We start from the raw sequence: 12,703 nt of genomic DNA on the forward strand, positions 1-12,703 counted from the left end.
AATCCGGGCTTCCCTTTCAAGTGCAGTTATTTAGCTTCACAAGGCAGAACAAAGCACCTTGAAAGTTAAATGGAGGAAGCCAGGTCTCTGCCCCAAGCAGCTTGCAATTTAAATTTCAACGGTAGGGGAGCCGACAAAAGAAAGGGAGGAATGAGTGAAGCGAGGCAAGAAAGGGAGGAATGTGATCGAGTGCCGTTAACAAGCACCCTTCCTGCCCATGCGCGGCTTGATCTGGTTGCCACTTTCCCATCTGTCTGACCTTCTCAGGCAGGTGAGAGAAACAAAATATCTACCCTGCAGCAGAAACACACAGGTGGCTGCTTTAAGGAGCCCTGGAGTCATTCAGAACCACAAGCTAAAGGGTGAGCTGCAGCCGCTTTTGTATGACTCCATCTATAGGAAGAGGCCAGGGAAGTCTCAGGAGATTGTGGTGGTTGGAGCTCTACATGTGGCAGGTGTGAGTGGGAGGCCAAGGAGGAGGAAGAACAGAGTGCTGCTTTCTGGACTCCATCGCCTCCATTCTGAAGCCACAGGGACCAAAGGGATGTGTGGAAAACCCAGAACCCCTCATCAGTCTTAAGTGTAGGATACAAAAATGGCCTATAATGACTCCGTTTCATAGAATGACTTTGCTTTAATTTAGGCTGGGCCAAGCAGTTGCAGGAGGTGTACCCTATAGAACGTCTATACCCCCCACCTGAAAACCTTTCTTGTTTCTCCATTCCAGGGTGACTTCAGACACAAGTCCTCATTTGTGATATGAAATGGCAGAAGAAATCTGGATTTTGCCCATCAGCAAGAATGGAATATGGATAGAACCTCCTTCTGGAACTCTTTATGAAAGAGCAGATAACAAACGGCGTGTGCATGGATGCGCTTTAGAGGAAAACCGAACAAATCACCCATGCACACACAAACACATTCACACATGTGTGCATACCTGATTTTTATTTTTTGGCCAAAGTCAAGCGATGATTTCTTTTTTTCTTTCTTTTTAAAAATAACCAAACCAATCTCTCTTTCCCTGGAAAGTGCCATGTAGATCAGCACAGTCCAGACCCTGTGGACAAGGAGAGGACCTTTGGCAGGAGAAAAAACGATTCCCTAAAAGTATCCGTGGGACCACGTTCCTCCATCATTCCTCCATGCCACTGGAGGCTGTGGAGCTGCCTCCTGCCAGCGTTTTACAGACTGCCAGGCTACCAGCACTTAAAAGGGGAAATCTTAGAAATGGGTTTACACTACTTCCTTTCCCATTTCTTCTCTCTCTCTCTCTCTTAATTCACAGAAGTGTTAACAATGGCAGTAGAACGAAATTCTGCCTAGAGAGATCAGAAAGGCCCTACTGGCCAGCTAAGCATCTGGCGACCTGATGCTTTGAGTTGGGATCCTTCGCTCTTGCAGCAGCTGCGTTGAAAAACACAGAAGCAGTGTGTGCTTTCGTTTTCCTAAAGTGCAAATAACGGAAACAGCAGACACTTCCAGAGCCCCCCAGAAACTACGTTGCTGCCAGCCAATTGCTGTAATTCTTGCCAACAGTGTCCGCTTATTAAACATGCACACAAGGCACCAATCAACACATGGAGATGGCAGGAATTCCAGTATGGTGCCATAGGATGCAGTTCCCATGACAACACACACTGCACAAATAGGATACCATGAGCCTTCAGCCATCAAAGCATCCTAGGGTTTAGGAGGCTACCATAGTCTTTATTGATGTCTTTTGTGCACCATTCCCTTTCACAAAAGTACTCTAGGCGTGGGGGCGGCACCCTCTCACGAGTCTAGATATAGACTCGTACTAGATATAGGCTTGTACCGCATTCCTTGCTGAGGCTTATATGCTCTTGACACTCTGTTGTGATTTTCTTCTGAGTCAGTTGCAATCCTCCATTGTGTCTAGGAACAGGCAGTGAGGAAGTAAGTAGGACAGCCATTCCCTTCTCCCCACTGAGTGTTCGTTAAGGTATGACAAGGTATTTCGTTGTCGTAACTTTATGCTGGCGGAGAAGGCAGATTAAGAGGGTGGGATTTGGTCTAAGATAGCCATTCCTCTGATCCTACACCGTCTCTGGCTCACGCCTCCCCACCTTATAGTTGACAGTTGTCATGCCATCACCACACTTCACTATAACAGCTTAATTTGGGCTTAGGTGATGGGCATCAGATTGTAGTTCTGGCAGTGAACCTCTGTATCAGCAATGACAGAACTAAGTGAATGATTCTCACATTGAAAAATAGCATGCCGTTGGGAAGGTTAGGCGAAAATCCTTCTTGTTGACATTCTAGTTTTCTCTTTGCGGGGTGTTTTATTCTGTATGGTGGAGCATCTGGTCATGTGAGCCACCCCTACCTGTATTAGGAAGTGGTACGGCGCACACATAGGTGAACCACCTCGCCTTGGAGTTATCCAGGTGTTAAGGGTTTTCTTGGTGATGCTGCCTTCAGCCAGCCAGTGTAACGTGTGGATTCAATTATCACGTTGTTAGAAAGGCTGGGATTTGTAGGGTGGTGTTGGCAAAATATATATATATTTGTGTGTTTGTGTGAATCTGATTTAACTGCTTGGGAGGATTCTTTGGTCATTCCATCTTTTTTATTATTCAGTAGGCTGATCAGATGGTGCATGGTCAGCTCAGCCTTGTCAGTTTCCAGTGCCACAAGTTGGCTGTGTCATCCTGCTCCTCCACCCCCGGTTTGGCGTCTCCAAATTGAGGTTTTGCCCACAGCAAAATTCCCAAGAAATCCACACGAAGCAGGATAGAGTGGGACAGAGAACCTTTGCTGAATTTCCTATTCAATGTCTCTGCAACGTTTCAGCAATTTTCAGGCCAGCATGAGAACATTTCTTCCTGGTTTTACATCAAAATGCCCCCTGTGCGCATACATCACCTAATCCCGCTAATCCGCATTGAGCAATCTTGCCTGTTGTGCACCCCTTTCCATGCCAATCAAAGCATACAGGTGCTTCCCTGGACAGGTAAGCGCAAAAGCCAAACTTTCTGTGCAGCAGTGCTGAAATTCCAACATGGTACCAAGACTGAGGGCAAAGCTTTTCTACCGTTGCTCCTTTTGTAGAATTCCGCATTCTAAAGTTTTTGCAAAGATATATTTTGATTACTTAAAAAAACAGTGGTTAATGTTTCTATTTAAAATGTAAATAGGTTGGTAGGCCAAACAGTGTTTAAGTAATAATGTAGCTTTTTTGAAAAAAGGCTTCTTAGGTTTTGTTTAATGACAGGTGGGAGATCCTGTGCTGATTCAAACCATATCAGTATTGTTAACAGAGCACAGAAAACTGTAGAAGACAAGGAAAGTGGGCAGCTTGTTCTCTTCCTGTTTCCCTTTATTTGGGGTTGGGGGTGGTTGGGGAATAAGACATCTTGTAATCTGCAGGAAGAATTGCTTTTATCTCTCAGTATTTCTGCTCTTCCTGCAGCAACAAAATGGACCAGGATGGAAGGAACTGTACAATTAGTTGCAGGAAGGGAAGTGTTTTATCAGATGGCAGCCTTCTGATGCGTCACGCCGAACGGACAGGTTTGTGGTAGAATGTGGCATTAGAAGGAAAAGCCCCAAATGTGGGCAAGACCTTTGGCACACCCAGGGCAGCTCTAACCCTTTGGATGTTCCCTTTGAATCCTGGACACACGTAAAAACAAAAGAAGAAGAGTTGCCAAATGAATCTTGTTAAGTTTTAAGAAGGCTAAAGCCGCCTCCCTCTTAATCTTATGTGATTCATTCAGTTTCAACTCGAAAAAACTTGGGTCACAAAATAGAAAAGGAGCTTGATTGAGAAAGTACACAGGGTCCCCCCCCCCTTTTAGTAGTAATGATGGGGGCTGCCAACACATCTAGCTATAAACTGATAATTCCGAGTTTCTTGCCATGTTTTATTCCGCAGTCTGGAAGGGTGCTGTGGGGCCAGTCATTGTGCTGCAAGAACAATTTCCTGCCGTGGGGTGGGGGTGGGGAAGAGGGGCAAGCGTGTGTTTCTTCTTTTTTAAAAAAGCATAGCGTACTTTTGCAGCAATGGTGTTTTTCAACTACCAATTTTATGGTCTTAACTTTGGATGCAGACAGTATTTTATATTATTATTGCATTTTTTGATTTTTTTGGACTGTTTTGTGTTTCCTTTGTTCATGGTCTGTATTAATCTGCCTTGGAATATCCAAAATGGCGAGTGGATTTTTCTTTTCTTTTCTCTTGGAGTGTGTGTGTGCGTGTGTTTAAAGAGAGTTTGGAGATGTCATTGATGTGTTTCGTTTCTTTGCAGGGGCCCAGATCCCTCCCCTCTCTTTTCAAGCTAAGGTGGCAACAATAAAGGGGAAGCTGTACCAGGGCATTTCACTGCCGCTATCTTGTTTTGATTTAACCATGGCTACCTCTAAGAGGCATTCAACCAAAGCATAATTTTCTTCCACTGCCGAAATGTTTCCCCCCTCTAAACCTCAAGTGATAGAATAGGGTTGCCTTCAGAATCAAAACAGCTCTCCTTTCCACTTTTGTTTGTTCATTGTGCTGCTTGGCAGAGAGCAGAGCAAAGGCTTGCAGTATTATAATTTATTAGAATAAATTGAAATGAAGGGCTAGCACCATCCACCTTTGAGACATGTCTGCATGACTCAAGCCCATCTGGGATTAGCAGTCATGATTTGCAGGCTGGGAAAATGGTAGTTCTGCAAGAGGGATAAGGTCTTAGCACAGGGATGGGGAGCTAGTCGGGTCCTCCTGATGCTGTTGGAATCTAGCTCTTTTTAGCTCCAGCCAACATGGCAAACAGTCAAGGGTGATGGGATTTGGAGTCCCAACAGCATTTGGAGGGCTACAGTTTCTCTCCAGCCCCAAGCAGAAATATAGTCCATCCCCTTTGCAAAGCTGCCACTGTAGGATATTGGTTAGCTGGTGCCTAGCTATAAGGGGAACATGGAGGTTTGGTTCTCAGTAAGCTTGGGAGCAGGGAGAGGACTCTCTGTTAAACAGCAAGCTGGGGGATTCAGTGTGTGCTATCAGGGCACCTGGCTAAGGCTAAATTGGTCTTGGGTTCAGTTCTTTTAGTGCTGCCACTTTGCACACAAAGTTGCAGAATTTTGGATTGTGCAGTTTTAAGAATGCAGTTGGAGAAACCATTTTTGAATGGTCCTCTGTGGCTTAAAAACAACAAGAAGCCACCACCACTACAGATAATGAAGTCTCACCTAAGGAGGAAACAATGCAGTTTGGTATACGCCGTTAATTTTCCACTTAGGAAAGTGGTTTTCCCCTTTTAAATAAATAAATGAATGAATTTTCCACTTATACTCTGAAATGCTACTGTCCATTCTACCACCTCTTAGGACCATACTGTCCCATTCTGCAGCAGGTAACTATACAGCCCCATATCATGCAAAAGGAGGGGGTAGAGTGGGGGAGCATACCACTTCAACCTGCAGGTGGTGAGGGGGTCATTTTTTGAATGCTCGACTCCACACCGAGCATGCAATAATTTAGCACTTAAGGAAGAAACGATTCATACGATCATTTCCTCGAGATGCTTCCTTTATAAGCATGCAGTGTTTTAGATGGAAGACTGTTTAAAAATGTGACCCTGCTAGCTGCAGTCTAAAGTGGCACAAGCCTGCCTTTTTACCACCATAATCTGCTCTTATACAGGAGAGTTGGCTGTGGTTGTTGCCTTCAATGAAGTGTTCTTCCAAAAGGTGAAAAGGGAGAAAGACCTAGATAGGAGGGACCGATTATTCATCTCCTTTTTATTTATACCATGGGAGTTTCTTCGATTGAAGTCATATCAGTAGATCCAGTTTTGTCACATAGATGGGTGCTTGAAAGGCTGATTCCTCATTTTACTTGGCTACTCCACCCCCCGAAGAAGAACATGACTATTCTGGGTTCAGAAATGTACCAGTGGCATCTCTTCCCAGGTCAGGGGTGTCCGCCCTTGAAATAGCTTCACAGAATTCATTGTAAATATTTGACAAGTTTGTACTAATGTGTTGCATTTAACTTTGCCAAGAATGTTTTACATAAATATAAAAAGAAAAGGTGTGTGGAGTAGTCTTTTGTTGTGGTTTGGGAAGTGAGGTGGGATGAGTTCTCTGCAAATAAAGGGTGGTGGACACATGGAGGTGCTTTTGGAGAGGTGGGAGATGGTTTGCTGCTGAAGCCACCCAGGGGTTGTGTGAACTTGTTCAGCAGGTTCCTGTGTAGAATTAAGTATTACCTAGCATTTGGGTGAAATCTGTACGAGACAAATGTTAGAGGAGTCTCACTAGGTTACTGAAACCAACTTAGCACAGCAACTCTCCCAGAAGGACAACTGACCTTTCTTTGTGACAATGTTCCCTTGGGGAGGAGGCTAACTTCACTGGACTGCAGCAATGATGGATTGCTTGTACGTATGAAGTCAGCACTACAGACACAGCTTTGGGCAGACAGCCTGAGAGCAGCTTGGCTGCAAAGACGGGGTTACATGATGAAACACAGGGTTATATGTACTGTCACTGACAGCGCCACATGTCTTCTGTGGGTAGAACAGAGGTATCTAAATGCTTTAAATAAACAAATGGACATTAAAAAAAAGATGCCAGAAAGCACACCAGTTGAATTAGCATTTGTGTGTTCAAGGGGTGGTCTGCATGGAACAATCTGCAGTCCATACAAATTCGAGTCAGATTTTTTTTAAAAAAAGGTTTGTGGCCCATAGTTCCGCCTTCTCTCTATCACCCAATAGCATTTCTCTATCTTCTCCATGCAGAGGGCCTACCACTTGCTTGTTCTTCCTCTTGCTTTGAACATAGCTGAACAAATCTTTATTATTAGCTTTGGCCTGCCAGGCCTCCGCCCTGCAACTGTTAGCTACTTGTGTATATTCTTCCATTGTGATTTCCCCTTTCTTCCATTTCTGATACATAAACTAGCCTCTTAAGCAATTATGGAATCTAACTGCTAGCACAACAGAAGGCTGAGGCAAAGCTGTCGAAGCAGGTGGAATGGAAGGCAGAGAAGCTCCTCCCACACCAAGAGGGTCCAACTCATTAGCCTAATCCTACATATAAAGCAAGGCAGGGGCACAATGCACAGCTGGTAGCCTCCACTACTGAAGGAGCATTTCTGATGCTGGATGGGTGGTTAGTATAATTTCTCTGTATTGATAGTGCTTTTCTCTAATCCACACAAGATCCAAAATAATTCCAGAATAAACTATGCAAAAGTTGCACAAAACTACACAGGTTAAATAATCCAGTTCCCCCTCTAAGCAGACAATTCCAAACAATTTCATACAGGCCAGCTTTTACCAATAGGTCCTTTAGGCCAGGTTTCTTGAGCAGCTGACTGGCCCCTATGAGTTAGAGCCAATGCTGAACTAGACTACCCATTCATCGAACCTTAAAAGACCCTTTTATTCTTAGAAAGTCATGCAGTCAACCCATCTGGGAATTTAAACATAGTCCTGCCCTTTTACATTTGACCCTCATAACAGTCATGTTTTCAGACCCCTCTTTTATAAGAACTATTTCTAAGTAAAATGCTCATAACTTTGAGAGCCTCTTGATCGAGATCGTCTTCGGATATTACACTATTTACCTATGCAGGAAACAAATGTATTAGAGAAGGAGGCAAGCGAAAGGCTCAAACAAGTTACACACACACACACACACAATCTGCAGATAGGTTTTCAATCAAATCAAATACTTGAACATGTAAGCTTAGCTCTTATTTATTGTGCATACAATCATAACCAAGCCTAAGTTAAGAACCTGGCTGGAAGCCAAGAAATAATCTATTAAGATAAGAACAGGAAGGTTGTATATACACAAAGTTATTCACATGCTGCGATTATTTGAATAAAGCTCTTACCAAGTTTCTTCTCCAGGAATGGCTTTGGCGCAAGTCTACAAAGCCCTGTAGGTCAAATTTGGAAATGAGGCACCTAGTTTTGCTCAGATCCCAGAAGGCTGTGGCCCTTGGTCCTTTCTCCTTGTACCCTTTGCTGGCTAGGGCTCCTTGTTCTAAACAGAGGACAACACAGATTCTCCTGACTTCTTGACATTTGGACTTTCAAGAAAGCAGAAGGAGCTCAGCGGGGAAGGAGTACTCACGTATAGAAACTTCCTGTGGCTCTTTGGCTTTTCGTGGGGTGCATGGAGGGGAAGGATTCCGTAATAAGGGATGTCCAACTGCAGCATGGCACTGTTCACATGCATTCTTTCCATGGAAATAATTGCAAAGGCCTTCCCTGCAGTAGATGATCTGATCTGGACAAAGATTTGTCCATGGAAGCCAAGTCTCTTTCCCATTTGACTAAACACTGGTATTACTCAAAAAGGGCATGTCCAGAAAAGTAAAATGAGATAAAAGCTGTGAAGGTAAATGTTTGAAGAAAGATTTTTTATGAGACAGTACATGTTGGTTCTTTGGCAGGAGCAACTCAGATGTGCAGCCCCAGCGACCTGGATTCAACTGCCTCAATGACTTTTTAAAATTATTCCAGTACATGTATATAGAAGCTCAAATATATACAGAATATGCCCCAACCAGTGCAGTGATGAATTACTAATATCAACAGTATCAAAATAGACATTTATCATACAGCAATTACAAAAGCAAGCCGTGATCTTCAAATAGTCTCTTCAAGCCATTGCAGAGAGGATGTAAAACATGATCATGCTTCTTTAAAAGCTGGGGCTATAGAAGGCAAGGGCCATCATTTGCTTGACAGCCTGGGAGTCTTGCGGCTGGACCTCCTCAGCCCTACACTTGAGGGGTTGCTTCTCCTCATTGGAGAGTTTATCTTCCACTGCTGAGGCTGCGGCAACCTACAAGTTGAGATGGAAAATAGTTTTGAAAAATAGGTTAAGTAAACTAGTGTTTAGAGCAGGGATGGGGAATCTGTGGCCCTCTGCATGTCATCAGACTCCTGCTCCCATTAACGCCAGCCTACTTGGACAGAGGATGATGGGAGCTGTAGTTTAATTAACATCTCAAAGTACACAGGCTATCCATTCCTGGCTTAGTCATTCTGCACTATAACAGGGAACACAAGTTTAGTGTGCAGCCAAAATCTGCACAAAATGGGGGTCTCGCCGAACAATGGGGAATCTGCTCTTGTCCAACGAGGAAAGCAAGGATTGCATCCATTGTTGGTCCTATCCAGAACAGACCAATTGAAATGAATGGGCATGACGAATTCTATTTTTCTAGAAAATTGCTTGAATGCTGCTCATGTAAACAAAATCCCTACTCGCTGAAAACTAGAATGAGAGAGAGAAGGCTGGCCTGGAATACTTCTTCCTAACTTACTACAGTGGTACCTCGGGTTAAGTACTTAATTCGTTCCAGAGGTCCGTTCTTAACCTGAAACTGTTCTTAACCTGAAGCACCACTTTAGCTAATGGGGCATCCAGCTGCTGCCGGAGCATGATTTCTGTTCTTATCCTGAAGCAAAGTTCTTAACCTGAAGCACTATTTCTGGGTTAGCGGAGTCAGTAACCTGAAGCGTATGTAACCTGAGGTACCACTGTATTTGACGGATGGAGAGGGTTTTGCTCTGAAATATGGCATGTAGTAGTTACTTATTTCCAAGACTTTTGTGTACAGAGTTATTTTTAAAAAGAGAGTTATGGGAAGCACTCTGACATCTGTCCCCCAACTGCAGTTTGCAGTTTTCCACCAGCAAGCTTTGAAACAAAGGTCATTTGGGTGGCTTTCCAATGAACAGCACATTGACATCTTCTCTGTTCAATAACCCTTTGCTGGCTGCACCACAAGACATTTTGTTTCACCACCATTTTGCAAAAAGGGCAGTTACTGCTGGTTTCAACAGTTATTCTTTCTGCCAGGGAGAAACAGCACTGGTGCCTGGGGATGAATTCTGTCTGTGAACTCCATTGTATGGAGCACAAGTGTTGGTTGGAGTGCAGAACTAGAACTGGGGGCGACCAGGTTCGAATCCCCGCTCAAATGCAAAGTTCAATGGGTGACATTGGGGCTGTTGCACTCACTCTATCAGACTAATGCATAAAACGGCAGGAGGGTGTGTGTGTGAACTATGTGTGTCACCCTGGGCTCTTTGGAAGAGTGGGACAAAAACATGCAGAACTACTGTTTGGCACAAGCTGATTCTGGGATTGCAGAGCTGCCCCAGCCAAGGCATCTATTATACTCACGGCGAATCTGGTAAAGGCAAGCAGATAATCTGACTTGGTGGTTCCTGGGCTCCTTGATCTCCTGCAAGTGGAATGGCAAAAATATTAATATGCCTTGGGTTTGTTTTTTTCTTTCTGTCTGTCTGTCTTTCATTTCTTTCTATCTAACCACAATAATGCACAGCAGCAACTTACCTGCATCTGAAGCTGGCATTTGGGTCTGGTGGATATAACTGACTCCTGACCCAAAGGTCACGTTGTTAATAGTCTCTGGGGAAAAAACACCACAAAGTTTAGCACAAGCTCACCTGGACACTTAAGAACTGAAAGGAGTGTTGCGAGACAGGTGGAGTGGCCAATACTAAACCCCTCCCTAGCAGCCAGACCTCCTCAGATTGCTATAACAAAGATGGGGGAATCAATCACGTATGCAAACACCTAATTGCTCAGGGTAAGGGAAGGAAACAGTTTGAAATATGGAAAATTCACCTCTTCTCCTTTAACTTCCATTTTTCAGGCTCCTGATATGCCATTCATGGCTTCATGGAGATTTGTGTGGGTAAGCAGGCTAATAAAATGTTTGGGTAAGTCAGTAGGTAGGTTTTGGGGAGGAACCATATTCACATGCTTTGCCTGCACAATATCCCGGATTCAAGCCCTGGTTGTTAGACGCAAGAGACTCTGGAGAGATGCTGCCCATCTGAGTAGACCGTTCGGATTAGATGAATCAGTGGAATGACAGCACACCAAACTGCGTGCAGAAGCAGCTCTTTAGTTTCCAGAGAACCCAGAAGCAGGTTCAGAATAGTGGCACACAACAGGAGAGAGAGGATGGAAGTCTTGTAGCTGCTCATACACGTAACACCAATCTATGGCTTGGCATTATGTCCTAAGGGACTAAGTATCCTGGCTCACAAATAAACCTATGGTTTGTTTAGCCTAACTATGGCTTGCTGTTCTGCCCAAAGTAAAAACACTTGTTTAACCATGGCTTGCTTGCATACTCCACCCAAGGTACTCATCAGCCCAAAGAGGCACAAGAGCAGCTTAGAAACAAGCCAAACTGTGGCTTGTTTGTTCAATTAATGATTTGTTGAAGAAACAGTGGGCTGGCACGCACAGTGAGTTTTTGTTCAGGTTCCATATTTTTCTCTCTGTGTCTGTTGATTGTTTTTTGGACCATATAGTTTCCTTCTCATTTTAGGACCGAGGGACCCAGAGCCAGTGGGGCGATGACAGCTCAATCCTGGCCATCTCAGGCAGTAGTAATGTGACACACAGCTTGTGTCACTGCTAGGAAGCAAAGCTGGAATTTTAAGCCTTGGCCCCCAATGGGATTAACAGTCCCCTCCCTCCCACTCTCCCCAGCATATGTTGCTTAAATGGAGCATCAGTGCCAGCCCCCAGGCAGAAAGGAAGGCACAGTTTTCACGGCTGTGGCATCCCAAGACTTTGCGCAAAGCTGACGTTGGGAAGTTAAGGACATCTGGTGTTAATGTTGAGTCTATCAACTCCGCCAAGTTGGGGAGAGGATGGCAGAGAGGGTCAGATGTCTGCAGTCAGCTTGCTGTGAATATCACAGCACGGCTTTGAAAAAGAGACACTCTCCTGGTCACCTAAGGTCTCAGGGCACGGTCTTTCCCTGGCCTGTTGTAGATCACTTTTAGACTGAAGATAGCAGCAGCTATCACAGAGCGTTGGAGCCCTTCCAGAATAAAGGCACAGGCTCCTGTAGGCTTCATGAGGATTTGGTTTCACAGAGTGCTGCCTTTATTCCCCCACCCCCTTTTTTTTTTTTTTTGGTACACATGCAAACGTGAATGCCCACCAGTTTAGGACAACTTGTAGCATCACACACAAACTTTATGACCCACTGCTTAAGGTACCGTCAAGGAAAGTGTTCATTCCACAATCCTGTGTATGTGAATAAAAAAATTGGGCCTCTGGGCACAGCATCCAGCATCCTGTGGTTCATCTTATTCTTTCAAAAGGTAAATTTCAAACCTTAAGTTAATGTGAAATCTTGCAAATCAGAATGGCGCCCATTAGCATTGCAAGTGGTCAGGGACATGACTTAGTGCCCTGCATGGCTTCTTCTGCCATGATTAGGAAGATCAGGGTACAAAATACAGGTAATGCAAAAATAAATGTAAACTTGCAGCTTCCTTTCCTTCCAGCCAAAACCTGCAGACTGACTGTCACTAGGGACAGGCAACCCACCAAATTGCCTGAACTACCCTTTGCTGTCTCATCTGCCCAGTATGATTTGGGAAGAAGGGGATTCAGGAAGAGCTGTTGTCAACATGTGAGCACACATTTGTCAGCTAATGTCCTTTAGGAAGATGGAATACAATTTTGAAGTGGAGCCTGAAGCCAAAACACTGTGCTGGGGAAGGTACCAATGAGTGCAGGTCTAGTGCTGGGTTGATCTACCAAGAAATGGTCATGAGGATTAGTGCTGAGATACTTGACCAGAAAAACATATATGCACATCAGGATTTCAGACCACTGGGAAAGAAAGACCATATACTAGGAATGGAGAAATCTGTCCCTTCAA

General features: G+C 44.3%; 2 protein-coding genes across 2 annotated transcripts in view; one reads left to right on the top strand and one right to left on the bottom strand.

Annotated features, from left to right (window-relative positions):
* Nucleotides 1–6,042, top strand: part of JAM3 (junctional adhesion molecule 3) — a 39,985-nt gene extending 33,943 nt beyond the window's left edge. Inside the window, exon 9 of the mRNA XM_082201564.1 lies at nt 728–6,042. Within this exon, the coding sequence (XP_082057690.1) occupies nt 728–763 (36 nt within the window). The 3' untranslated portion in view covers nt 764–6,042. The remainder of the gene's footprint in view (nt 1–727) is intronic.
* Nucleotides 6,043–7,702: 1,660 nt separating this feature from the next.
* The window catches only part of NCAPD3 (non-SMC condensin II complex subunit D3), a 46,641-nt gene continuing 41,640 nt past the window's right edge, over nt 7,703–12,703 (bottom strand). Inside the window, exons 33-35 of the mRNA XM_082201348.1 lie at nt 10,342–10,416; nt 10,168–10,228; nt 7,703–8,817 (exon numbers count right to left, since the gene is read on the bottom strand). Of these exons, the coding sequence (XP_082057474.1) occupies nt 8,706–8,817; nt 10,168–10,228; nt 10,342–10,416 (248 nt within the window). The 3' untranslated portion in view covers nt 7,703–8,705. The remainder of the gene's footprint in view (nt 8,818–10,167; nt 10,229–10,341; nt 10,417–12,703) is intronic.

This window comes from Podarcis vaucheri (genome assembly GCF_965113315.1).
Source record: "Podarcis vaucheri genome assembly, chromosome: 15".
NCBI lineage: Eukaryota > Metazoa > Chordata > Lepidosauria > Squamata > Lacertidae > Podarcis > Podarcis vaucheri.